The following is a 12,291-nucleotide window of genomic DNA, read 5'->3' as shown; positions in this document are numbered from 1 at the left end:
GCCGGCTGTGCGGGAGGCCGCCCGCACCCAAAGCTGCCCGACGTTCGAAAGCAGCGTTACGTCGGCTCCAAGCGGGCCGGTACCGAACCCGGCCCGGGGGCTGCACGCACGGACCGCTCCGGGAGGGGGCGATGGCAGCACGCGGATGCGGCTGCCTCGGAAATTGGGGGGTTCCTGGAGGGTCTCCCCTCCCCTTCCCCTCTTTTCCTTCCCTCTCCCCCCTTCCCCTCTTTTCCTTCCCTCTCCCCCCTTCCCCTCTTTTCCTTCCCTCTCCCCCCTTCCCCTCTTTTCCTTCCCTCTCCCCCCTTCCCCTCTTTTCCTTCCCTCTCCCCCCTTCCCCTCTTTTCCTTCCCTCTCCCCCCTTCCCCTCTTTTCCTTCCCTCTCCCCCCTTCCCCTCTTTTCCTTCCCTCTCCCCCCTTCCCCTCTTTTCCTTCCCTCTCCCCCCTTCCCCTCTTTTCCTTCCCTCTCCCCCCTTCCCCTCTTTTCCTTCCCTCTCCCCCCTTCCCCTCTTTTCCTTCCCTCTCCCCCCTTCCCCTCTTTTCCTTCCCTCTCCCCCCTTCCCCTCTTTTCCTTCCCTCTCCCCCCTTCCCCTCTTTTCCTTCCCTCTCCCCCCTTCCCCTCTTTTCCTTCCCTCTCCCCCCTTCCCCTCTTTTCCTTCCCTCTCCCCCCTTCCCCTCTTTTCCTTCCCTCTCCTTTTTTCTTTCCCTTCCTATACCCTCAGTTACACCCCCACACTCCACAGCCCCTCTCAGCTCTGCACCCCCCTGTAGCACTCGCTGCCGGCCTGCATTCATTACTGAGACTGTTTTAGAATGGAAATATCACCATGTTACTTCTGCTATTATATTTCCAGCACCCTCGGTAATCTCTCAACCTCACAGCATCACTCAGTGCAGCTCTGCACCCAATCCCCAGCAGAGGGAGATGTCCACCTCTGGGTGCCTCACAGACCCATACATTGTTTGCTATTCTTTTTATTGGTGCTGTTCTGTTAGTTTTCTGTTATCTCTGCTCTCCGCTGTTTTCCCAGTAGATGAGAAGCAAACTTCCCTCGGCACCACCCCCACGGGCTGCTGTGACTGTTCCAAGTGCCCACGGCCCAACTCTGCTCATAACCACACAGCAAAAAGCCAGGCCTTTGCCAGCAGCCCTGCTTAGAGCAAACCCCTCTGTAGTTTTCTACCCATGGACCTGAGCCGACCAGGCAGCCCAGCACACATGGAACCTCTCCACACCTCCTGCTGCCTGAAATCAGTGCTGCTGAGTGCAGCTGGGGCTCAGCACAGCTCTGATTGTAGGGCTGGGACACACAGGTGCTGCTCCATCCCTATTCCCCTGCAGGGATCTGGGCACCACACAAGTCCTGGATCCTCCTCCCCATCCTAGAAATGAGGGCTCACGTTGGTGGTGTTTCTCTCTCCCCATCCCCACCTCAGTTTTGCATTTGGACGTCCAGCTGAATCATTGATCCCAGCCCAGGCTCTGCTCCCAGCATCTCCACGATGGAAATGAATTGGCAAACTCTTGGGAGAGGAGCTCTGAAAAAAACTCAGAGCTGATCCGAAAAGAGGCCGTGCTGAGCTGGATGGATGCCAACAGTGAAAATTAGAGATTTTCAAGAATTTGCTGCCAAGGATTGAATGACTGAGAGATGAGGTTTGCCATAAAGACACCGGTAATTAATTAACGGAGTTGTTTTTGTGTTTGGAAGGATCGTTTGTTTGGGTTAACGTCTCCGTGCGGTGTTCGTGGCCCAAACAGGAGCTGAGGAGCGGGCAGACAAAGTGGGACGGGGCGCGGGGCTGCAAAGCAGGGCGGCTCTGCGTGAAGCAAAGGGGAGGAAACACAGGGAGGAGGAAAAGAGGGGATATTAAAAAAAAAAAAAAAAGAAAAAAGAAAGTGGAAAAAAAAAAAAAAAAGAAGGAAAATAAAGGGGAAAAAAAAAAAAAGGAAAAGAAAGGAAAAAAAAAAAAAAGGAGCGGAGGCGGCAACGCACCGCCCCCGGCCCGGCTGGGGCTCCCGCAGACAAAGGGGCGGGGGGGGGCGGTTCGGGAGCTCCTCCCGTCGGGGCGGGGGCTGCGGGGCTGTGCGGGGGGAGCAGAAAACTGCCACCCGGTACGGCGGCAGTCCGAGCTGTGCTGTGTGCAGGTGGGGCCCCGCAACTTTCCTCGGGGCGGTGCCTGCGGAGGGGGGGGGACAGGACGCAACTTAGGCGGCGGCGGGCCCTTTGTCCGCGGGGCGATGCGGTGCGGCTGAGCGCGGCAGTGGGGCCGCACAGGGGCAGCCCTTCGCCGGAAAACTCCGCTCCGTCCCCCGCCTCCTCTTCTTCCTCCTTCCTCCTCCTCCTCCTCCTCCGCGGAGGAGCGATGCGATGCTTCCCCGGACGGCGGGCGGCGATGGAGCGGAGCCGTAGCGCGGCGGCTCGGAGCGGAGCAGCCCCTCGCTGAGCAGCGAGGAGGAGGAGGAAGGAGGAAGGCCGAGAGCGGGGCCGCGGCCATGGAGGAGTGGAGGCAGTGCGGGCGGTGGTTGATCGACTGCAAAGTTTTGCCCCCCAACCACCGCGTGGTTTGGCCGTCGGCGGTGGTCTTCGACCTGGCACAGGCGCTGCGGGACGGGGTGCTGCTGTGCCAACTGCTGCACAACCTTTCCCCCGGCTCCATCGATCTTAAGGACATCAACTTCAGGCCCCAGATGTCCCAGGTAGGAAGGGAGGAGGGGTTCCGTGGGGCTCTTTGTGGTGTTCGCGCAAAACTTCGTGGCACGCGTGGATGGGGCGGGTTTGTGCCGATGTCTGCATCGCCTCCTCCGCTCCCGCACCGCGGGGCTCAGCCTCTGCGGGGGGACCACGGGAACGGGCTGGGGGTGGGGGCTGGGGATTCCGTCCCCGGGAAAGAAGGAAACTTCTCCCCCGTATTTACATCATCCGGAAACAAAAGCAACTAACAGAGCTGAGGGCTGCGTGATTACTTTCCGGGCTCTTAACGAGCCATTAATTCGGCTTTGATGCGCTGGACGAGCCGGCGGTCTCCAGTGTTGCCTTGGGAGGAAACTGACCTTGAGAGCAAAAGTTTCCCCAGGAAAATGAAAAATAACAGCCGCGCTCCTCCCCACATCCCGGTGCCCCGCAGTGCCGTCCCGCAGCCCCTTCCCGCACCGGTGTTCCCATCCTCATTCCCACTTCTCGCTGCGTTCCCTGCTGTCCCCATCGCTGTTCCCATTTCTCGCCGTCCGCCTGCCCAGCTCCCACCCCTGACTCGGCGGTACGGGAACTGTAAAGCTTTAGGATTCCGTTTCTTGGAATTGTTTCGAGTTTTTTTACTATTTTGATGAAGACGAACCTCAGACCGGCTCTGGTTGTTTCGGCTTCAGATGCTCCGTTTGTGTTTTTGCATGTCGAGCCGCGCGGTATTTGCATGGGAATCGGGAAACGAAAGCAAACAGCAAACCATGCAGCCTCAATCCTCTGTGCTGAGGATCCGTCGGTGAGCAGGGAAGGGGGAATTGCTTACTTGCTAGGGCACGTGAGATTCTGCTTATCCAAGTATTGAAAGCTAATGTATAACGTGATCTTGAGTTGTGCTCTGTGCTGTGCAAGCACGCTGCGTGGCCACAAGTGCCTCTCCCTTGTTGTGCTGGAGTTCTGTGCCAAGGTGAGGTTGCTTTGGGGCCGTCCTGCCCTCTCTCCCAGCAGCACACAGCTGCATGTGGTTGGGGAGCTGCGTGCTCAAGGATGGCTCACCTGGGAGCTGCTCAGGTCTGATGCTGAGTGTGAATATCACGAAATGATGCCTCTTTCTGGGCTGCAGCAATGCTGGGGGTTTCCCTTTGGCTCTCCAGGATGTAAACTGAGCAAACTGCCTTCTGTGCAGGTTGTTGTGACCAAACAGAAGCTGTCCCACTGGAGCTCTGTTGGAACAAGCTGTGAATGGCGCAACCTGGGGTTGTGTTTTCAAGGAAATATTGTAGCCCTGCAAACCTAGGTTGGGTTTAATCCTTGCCCTTGGGGAAATAAGATCGGGATTAGGGATGGCAGCTGTGGTCTGGGGAAGGTCCCAGCAGCAGTTTAGGAAGGAGCTCCTGCTGCCTCTGCGGGGCAGGAGCTGCTCTATGGACGTGGGAGCTCACAGCCCTGCTTTCTGCCTGTGGTTTGTTGGCTTTAGGGGGAGGGTGGGCTGAGCTGAGCCTGAGGGAGGTGTGGATTTTTGTCAAAGAGCAGTGATGCGTTCAGACACGGGCTGGGATGTGCAAGACAGAGTACGTTCAAACTTCAGAGGTGGTTTTGGATGCTAAATGTGTGTTCAGGCTGACAGGCTGGGCTGGGTCACCAGCTGCCTGCCTTGTGCAGGGAGTTTCCTTCATTTATCTGAAGTGCCAGGGGACAAGGCACGTGTGCCAGGCTTGAAACACCCAGCAATGCTCTGTCATCTCCTTCTGAGTGAATCAAATGGGGCTGTGCAGGTGTGTAAGGAGAAACAGCTTTTTGCCTGAGGTGAGCACCACTTCAAAGGCCAGAGGTGAAATCCCATCTCAGCAAAGATCCAGACACAGTCGTATGTTTTCTTTCCTTCCCCCATCCCTGCTGGTTTGGTTTTGCTTGCAGCCAGAGCACAGGTTCAGCTCAGCAGTGGGTGAGGCTGCAGGGGTCCCACTGTGCTGCAGAGGGGTGACCTGGTGTCCCCTCCTCACTGAGTTCCCACTCCATGCTGCTGCAGTTCCTTACTCCATGGCACCAGGCTGTGTTTCTTTAACTCATTTATTTGCTAAACCCAAAGAGGCTGTGACCTCAGGCTTGCTTTTTTACTGCTGGATCCCAGAGGCAGGGTTCCCTGATGATGCTTGGCAGGACAGGGTGACCCTGTTTGCTTGCCCGCTCAAAGTTGCTGAACCTCTATGGAGGCATAATGAGCAGGAAGAAGCCTTAAAACCCTGCTCTGTTTTGAGAGTTGGCAGATGTGAGGCTGCTGCTGATGAGCCTGGAGTAAAACTTCATTTCTGCTAATTGCTTTTGCTGTGGAGGCTGTTTCTGGAGAGTTGGGAGTGGGGCTGCAGTGCGTGCCCTCAGCACTTATTGATCACCACGTCGATTACAGTGATTGGATTTTGGGGGCAATTTAAGCAGTTTTGCCTGCTGGCTGAGAGTGATGCAAGGCGTTTTGATACCTGAATGTGGGTGGGTGCAGCACCCTCCAGCTTGCCCTCCCTACACAAAGCCATGCTCAGCACCCTGCTGCTCTCCCCATTGCCTGTCATGGTTTGGTGCAGCTGTTCTCTGCCCTGTGCTCTCTTTGTGAGATGGAGAGCTGTGAGCTTGAGATTTCCATCAATAATTAGCTTTGAATCACCATTTGGTTAAGTCTCGGGCCAAATACAAATGGAACGACTTTCTGCTTGCATTCAGCATGGTGAGGCTGTTTATTTTATATATGAGGCTGTTCAGGGGAGATTGCAGATTGATTTTTTTTTTCTTTAATTTGCATTTTCCTTGGATAAAACTAATCCTCCATGAGAAGGCTGCGGATGTGGCACTGAGGGACATGGGCAGTGGGATGGAGTTGGGCTTGAGGACTGCAGAGATCTCGTCTAACCTTAGTGATTCTATCTCTGGATACTTGAAATTAAGCAAGCACACGTCTGATGGGTGCATCTGTGTGCACAGACGTCAGTTTGACAGCAGTGGTCAGCTCATTAAGGGTTTTTATTTGTTGCATATTGACATCTCTTTGTGGATAATCCATCTCAGTCTGGAGTGCCTGGAGTGCCTTATTAGGGCTCCCGAGACGGAGATGCAGCAAACATAATTGGCCCCATGCCTCAGCTGCTGCGTCGTACAGCAGCACGCGGTGCTGTGTGATGCTGCACACCTGCCTGAGCTGCGAGGCTGCCTCTCCTTTGAAAGATGGGAATAATTTGGGATCAGAGTCCCACTTACTGGTGATGTAGGCAGCCATTCGCTGCGATGCTGGGAGCAGGTGGCTTGTTCCAAACGCCTCCCCCAGGTACGAGGAAGATGGGAGAGCGCTGGCGTATGTTGTGCAGCAATTATTCACGAGGCTTTGGGACTTCAGTGTGCCACTTGGAGGCTTTGTAACTATGATGGCTGTAATTGCTTCAATGAGTCCTGACAGCAGTTAACTTGAATGCAGTGTTACAGGAGCTGGCAGGTGGTTGCTTGAGCACAGTCTGGCTCTGAGGCTGTACCCAGCACAGACAGAACCCAGCCTGGTGGGCTGGGAACGTGTCAGCTTTCCTACATATAGGAGAGCAGTTCCCCTATAGGACAGTGTATCTGTGCTCCCAGACGGTGATTTCCTAGGCAGAAGGAGGCTGACCCCTCTCACCTCCTGCTCTCTATCTCTCTGCTGCTCTGTAGCAGCTCCAATTTACCCCGCTCAGGTCCCCTTGCTTTTTATTTACTCTCTGCTTCTTGAAGTCGAGTTCTGTTCCAAAAGCAGCTATAAAAAATGGCCTCATTACAGATCAGTGTTTACTGTGTCTCACTGACTTCCCGTTCGGATGTGCTGAGCTTTACAAAGGGGAGGGGGGTGGGGGGGGGAAAGGTGCTCTGTTTATCAGGGCTGAACTCAGGAGTGCCTTGCAAATAGGAACGCTCTACAGTTTTCCTTCCCGTCTTCCTACAGAATCACTGGGAGCAAATGTTAGAGAGCATCCTGAAACCTTGCTGGAGGTGGAGGCAGTGCCCTCTTTCTCTGCTGGCTGAGGTGATGAGGTATGATGTGACCCGAGGCTGAAGGCTCCTGTGTGCTCTGCTGGGGCAGGAGGTGACTGAAGGTGTTGGATGGATCCTGCAGGCTGTGCCAAGGAGCATAAAAAGCAGCAAGGATGTTTTTTTTTTCCCCTGCTGAATAATAGATGAGAGTTAAATACCTGCCTTCGATACAGTGCAGGAGCAATCTTGTGAATAGTTGCCTTGAAAAACACAAAGCCCCAAACCCAGTCTATTCTGTCACTCCTCCATTTGGGACCAAGCTTGGAAGCTGCCCTTTCTCTCAACAGCAGGCTGATGAGGTGCAAAAAATGCTTCATTTGTGCATCCTTGGTGGTGTCCCATTGGGCTGGGGTACCTCCAGGCAACAACATCTTGGTGCTTGATTCCTGCAGGAGATAAACTGCTGTTCTGCAGCAGTGGTACGGAGCTGCTTGGCTCTGTCTGGGCCAAGTGCTTGAGTGAGGGATTAGGCTGCAGGATTTTAGGCTTTTGTTGGACCAGACCAGGTGTGCACCAGGGTTACACTGTGCTGAGAGGAATGGCTGTGCAGCCCTGAGGGCTGAGCATCACCTCCTGGGTTCTGCAGACCCAGTGCTTCCTTCTGCTCCTCCGCAGCCAGACGGAGCCCAGCTCTTGGCTGGGACAGAAATGTTGCTTCAGACTGACCCCAGGGCAAATTGTTGATCTGCTGCTTTGTCCATTCTTAAAGAGACAGAGCCCTTTTCTCAGCTCAGGGTTGGAGCCCTCGTGCTGCCATACTTCTCCACTCAAATTCCTCTGAGCTGAGCCCTCCCTAAGGATTCTCTCAAACTATGCTGATCCTGCAGCTCTGTTTTCATTGTTAGTTAGTTATTTTGAGCATGGACGCACCTTCCCAGGGCTGCATGTCTGCTGTCTTCCTCCCTCGTGCAGGCTTTGCCTTCAGTTGCATCCTTCACCTGAAACAAGCTGAAAGCACAGCAGTGAGCACAGCTTCCCTGCTCAGATCCCACCCTGTGCACCTGTACTCTGCACCTCTTGGATTCTGCTCTATCCGAAGCTGTGTTCCCTCTGAAGTTGCTTTCCTAAGGAGAGGGAAAGGCTTTCTTGCCATCTCAGGGCAACTGCTAATAAAAATGAGAGTTTTCCCAACCTTCAAACCCACTGTTAATTAAATGACTTTTCCCAGTGTTGCGTTCCCCTGTCAAGAACAGGACAGCCTGAAAAAGCTCTGTTTCTAATAAAAATGACTTTTTACACTTTTTTTTCCCCCCCCCCCTCCCCTTCCCCTCCTGTTTTCTTTGGTTGCAGCTCAGCGTTGTGTTCCATCCAATGATGCAACCCAAGGAGCGGCCGTGTTTGTCCTCCACCCTCTGTGAGCTCTGCAAGGGGCCGAGCAGAGCTCTGCCAAAGCAGCCAGCAGAGCACGGAGCTGTGTGTGCAGCAAAGCTTTGCTGCTGCAGCAGTTGCTCCCAGTTGGGGCTGGGAGGTGGGGACGAGTTTCATGTAACTTGGGTTTATCAGTGCTGAGCAGCTGCTGAGCCCTGTGAGCAGCACTTTGTGAGGGTAGCAAACCTCTCCCTAGAGCTGTGATTTATTTTTTTTTTTTTTGCTGCTGGGTGTGGGGCTGTTGAGGAGTTAAGCCGCCGCAGGCACCTTCCCTGTTTTTTGGTTATGTTCTATGAATATTTGGCTGATGTTCCTCCTGGGGATGTGAATCCAGACCATTTTGGCTGAGCGCAACCTGATGGGTCTCCTCCTTGTTAGAGGGAAGGTTTGGCCAGGGTGTAACCGTTTGGGTTTATCCTTGTGAAGCCCTTAAGATAAGGGAAACATCTGAGCCTTTTCTTTCTTATTTCCTTGTGTCAGAAGGTGTTCGTGCTCTAGCAAAATTCTGAATGACTCCATCAGATTGGGTGCAGATGGGTCAGGTTGCTTTGCAGATCCTTAGCAGAAGTCACTGCAGAGTGCTGCGTCAGCCACCAAGATTCCTGGGCTGGCTAAGAAGCCCTGCAGAGCACATCTCACCACATCCTTATTGTCCAGGGTCATTCCCTCCCCAAAGTGCCCGATGTGATGGCTGGAATGGCTGGAAGCCTTTCCGTCACCAAACAAAGGCTGCAGCCTTCCCATTGTCTTCCTTCCGCCCGCTGCGCGTTGTTGCTTGGGTGGCAGGAGATAACGCAGGATCTGCTCTTGTTGTTTCCTAACTCGGGGGACTGCCCTGTCTGGGCAGTCAGCATCCAGCTGGAAGGTCCTCCTTCTCCTCCTTGGAAAGCCACCAGCCTGACTCATATCCTGACTCGCTCTTCGGGTCTGGCTCATGGGTGGTGTGATGGAGCAGAGCGTTGCCTGTGGTAGAGACCCGCTTGGAAATCAGCCTTTATTTACTGTGACACCACTTTGACATCTCAGGATTGTATTTGCCAGGTCTGCCGGACCTGGGGAGCACCTCTGGTTGTGCGGTGCCCTGTGTGCCTGTGTTGGGAGCAGCGTGAACCTGTGCTGACAGCTGACCTGGGGCTGAACCTGGTGCAGTGATGCAGATGTTGACAGCTGTGCAGGATGCGATGACAGCAGGGCGGTGTCTGTGGGGTGGGGGGGATTCACACCTCAGCTCAGGCTGCCAGCTCTGCCTTGATAAATGGGGGGAGGTGGAAAAGTTCCTCTAGAGGAAATTTGCTCTTTCTCTTCAAGCCCTGTGCTTCAACGCTGATGGAGGGGGGAGTAAATTGGCCTTTTTATAGCATTCATATCTTTTGCTGCGTTTTATAGTAGCTTACTGCTAAATGGAACATCTGGTATTTGAAAGGGAGTGGGCAGGGAGCAGAGCAAACCAAGAAGGGGAGGAGCAGGAGGAGTGATTTGTGTTTGTGCTGCAAACACAGAATTGTCTGTGAAATCTGCTCGGCTCCATGTGCATGACAAAAGCATTTGGCCCCATGGGAGGGGAAAGAAAAAAAAAAAAGTGCCCGAGCTTTGAGCACACATCAGCCTTGCTCTGGGGCTCACAGATGGGGGATGCTGCGCAGTCGCTCTGGGAAACCCCATTGCAGTGCTGTGCAGGGTCAGGCAGTGCCCTCACTGAGCATCAGCAGACTGCTCTGAGCTGAGATGTGCTTTAGAGACTGGTTTGCTTTCTAGGAAATGTAGTTTGGTTGTGTTGGGCTTATCAGATACGTGGTGTGTTTGCAGGAGCGACTGCATTCGTATAGGTTTGCCTTACAGGGTTTCCAAGGCAGTGTTCACCTCTGGTAGTAGGAACGCGAGTAGGGGGAGATAGGTGTGAATGTAGCTGTATATTTATATTTTGTTATGTATTTGTGGAGAGCAAGCATGTGTCAAACCCACACAAGCAGCCTGGTGGTTCCCCAGGACTGGCAATGTGTCTGATATCTGGGGCTTGTCTGCCTACTGAGACCCAACGTGCTTTGGGAAGCACTTCTGCCCGTGAATGATCTTTCAAGAAAGCTGCTGGTGAGCCTCAGGAGGAGCAAAACAAACAACTCTCATCTTGGAGACCTGTGGGAGAATTGTGACTTTCAACAGCAAATAAAATAAAATCTATAGTAAACCCAGGATGTTGCTTTGAGGGGCTTCCCGCTTTGATTTTATTGCCCAGCTTCCACTTCTCTATCCGTGCTGCAGAGCTTTGAGCTGTTCTTTGGGGCTGCCATGGAGGAGCAGGGCTTTCCTTGCACACCATTCTCATTCTGCCCAGATCTGACCCCAGTGCTGGCAGCAGGGAGCACCCGGAGGAGGGCTGGATGTGCAGTGGGGGCTCCTCCAACAGGATTTTCCCATGCTGGATTGCAGGATGTGAAATGTGAGCGTTGCATTGAGGTTTGTGGGGTCACAGCACTGGGTGCCAGGAGGTGCTGCTCCCAGGGGAGCGGCCATGCAGCAGCTGGCCCCGCTCATCATCCCCATGATTCACCCCATATCTCTCTGCATGGGTCATCTCCTGACTGGGAAACCAATTGGAGGCCCAGGGGGGCATGTCCTGCATCTGAGCAAATATTTTGTGTGGTGCAGATTTTCTGTGTAATACTGAGTACTGCTATGTAATTAATGGACTCCATCACTTCTGCTTCCCAGCGCTTTGTGTGGCACCTCTGTGCATCATGCAGTTGGCATCTCCCTGATGGGAACTTGGTCTGAGGGTGGTTAAACATTCTCATCACCTGATAGCAAAGCACGTTTCTTGCAGTATGAACAGCAACTGCGGTCAAAGGCCATGAAGGAGGAGAGATGAGGCTGTGATAAGGCTGGGAAAGGCCGCTGGGGTTGTAGGGAGGCTGTGCTCTGCTCTTTGTAAGGTTTTGCAGCCTCATCATTTGTGGGTGCACATCACAGAGCTTTGTCCGCACTGGGGAACACCTCAATGCTTTTCTTATGAGTGACAAAGGTTAGAGGTGGTTCCCCTCTTCTGGGCAGCCTGGTGATCTCAGGAGGCATTATGAGGAAGCTTTAATGGAACTGCAGTGTCTGCTTGAGAGGGTTTTCCTTAGCCAGGTCGTCACAATAAGCATTTCTAATTAGACAGATTTAATTCCAGATCTTTGTGCTCCCCCCCCCCCCTTTTCCCTCTTTAATTATATTTGCTAACGTGTTTAACAGCTTTCCCTTCAGAAAAGAACAATTTATGCAAAGGTCATAAACAGATTCTGGCACTAATTACTCCATGAGTTGCACGGGGGAAAATCAATTCCGTGGGGAAAGCTAAAACTTTCAGGGCTGCAGTGGAAGGGACTTCATCTGCACGTGCCAAAAGCTGGGCACCCACTCAACAAGTCAGTGCATCCATGTTTGGACCCAAGTTGTAAAGCTGATTTCTTTGAGTTTTGGGCCACGTTGATGAATGGCACTGCCTCTTTTGAGCCATCCGTGGGTGTTCCTGCTGGTGGGTTTTTGGTCCCGATCCATTGTTGGTGTTTGGTGGAGGAGTGGGATGGGGTTGAGCTCCTCCCCATCACAGCTGCTCGCTGCCCAGCCTGGCTGCTGGGCTGGGTTAATGGGTTTTGTCACCTCTGCATTTTGGAGCGGCTGCAACATCTGTTCTGAGTGATAATAAAGCAGTGCTGAGGGCAAATTAGCATACAGCTGCCAGGGTGGGAGAGAATCTCTATAGGGGAAAAAAAAAAAAAAGGAATTTATTGATGGAAGATGATGCCTCATTGCATTTTCATGTTTCCTGGTGGTTTTGGCAGCATGAGCAGAATCTGCTCCTTTGCAGTGGAGAAGGACAATGCCACAATATGGGCTTCTGATGGAAATTCTGAATTGAAGTGCTCCATGTTCTGGTGCTTCAGCCAAAACTAGGAGTCCTCCTGGCTCCCTCTGAAGGTCCTGTGGTGCCGTGTGCCTTGGTGCTGCTCTTTGCCAGTAACATTACATTGAGGACTGGCTCCGTGCAGGCCATTAAATCCCATTTCTGTGACTTTATTTCCCTGGTGAATTTCCAGAAGACCCAGATCCTGAAGTTCTGTGATGCGAGGATTTAATTCTTCCTTAAGGGAAGACAGACAAACAGGCGTTGCCATCTCTGCTTTGGGGAAATGCGTAGAAACGTGACCCAAGTGCT

The 12,291-nt window shown here is 53.2% G+C and overlaps 1 protein-coding gene across 2 annotated transcripts in view; it reads left to right on the top strand.

Moving 5' to 3' along the window:
• Nucleotides 1–2,087: 2,087 nt before the first annotated feature.
• VAV2 (vav guanine nucleotide exchange factor 2) overlaps nt 2,088–12,291 on the top strand; it is a 99,898-nt gene continuing 89,694 nt past the window's right edge. Inside the window, exon 1 of one of the 2 annotated variants that reach the window (XM_031601817.2) lies at nt 2,088–2,701. In XM_031601817.2, coding sequence (XP_031457677.1) covers nt 2,498–2,701 — 204 coding nt within the window. In that variant the 5' untranslated portion in view covers nt 2,088–2,497. The remainder of the gene's footprint in view (nt 2,702–12,291) is intronic. The other variant, XM_031601816.2, reaches the window with a different exon arrangement.

This window comes from Phasianus colchicus, chromosome 19, assembly GCF_987193195.1.
Source record: "Phasianus colchicus chromosome 19, bPhaCol1.hap1.1, whole genome shotgun sequence".
In the NCBI taxonomy this organism is placed as follows: domain Eukaryota; kingdom Metazoa; phylum Chordata; class Aves; order Galliformes; family Phasianidae; genus Phasianus; species Phasianus colchicus.
This window is presented reverse-complemented; position numbering and strand designations above follow the sequence as displayed.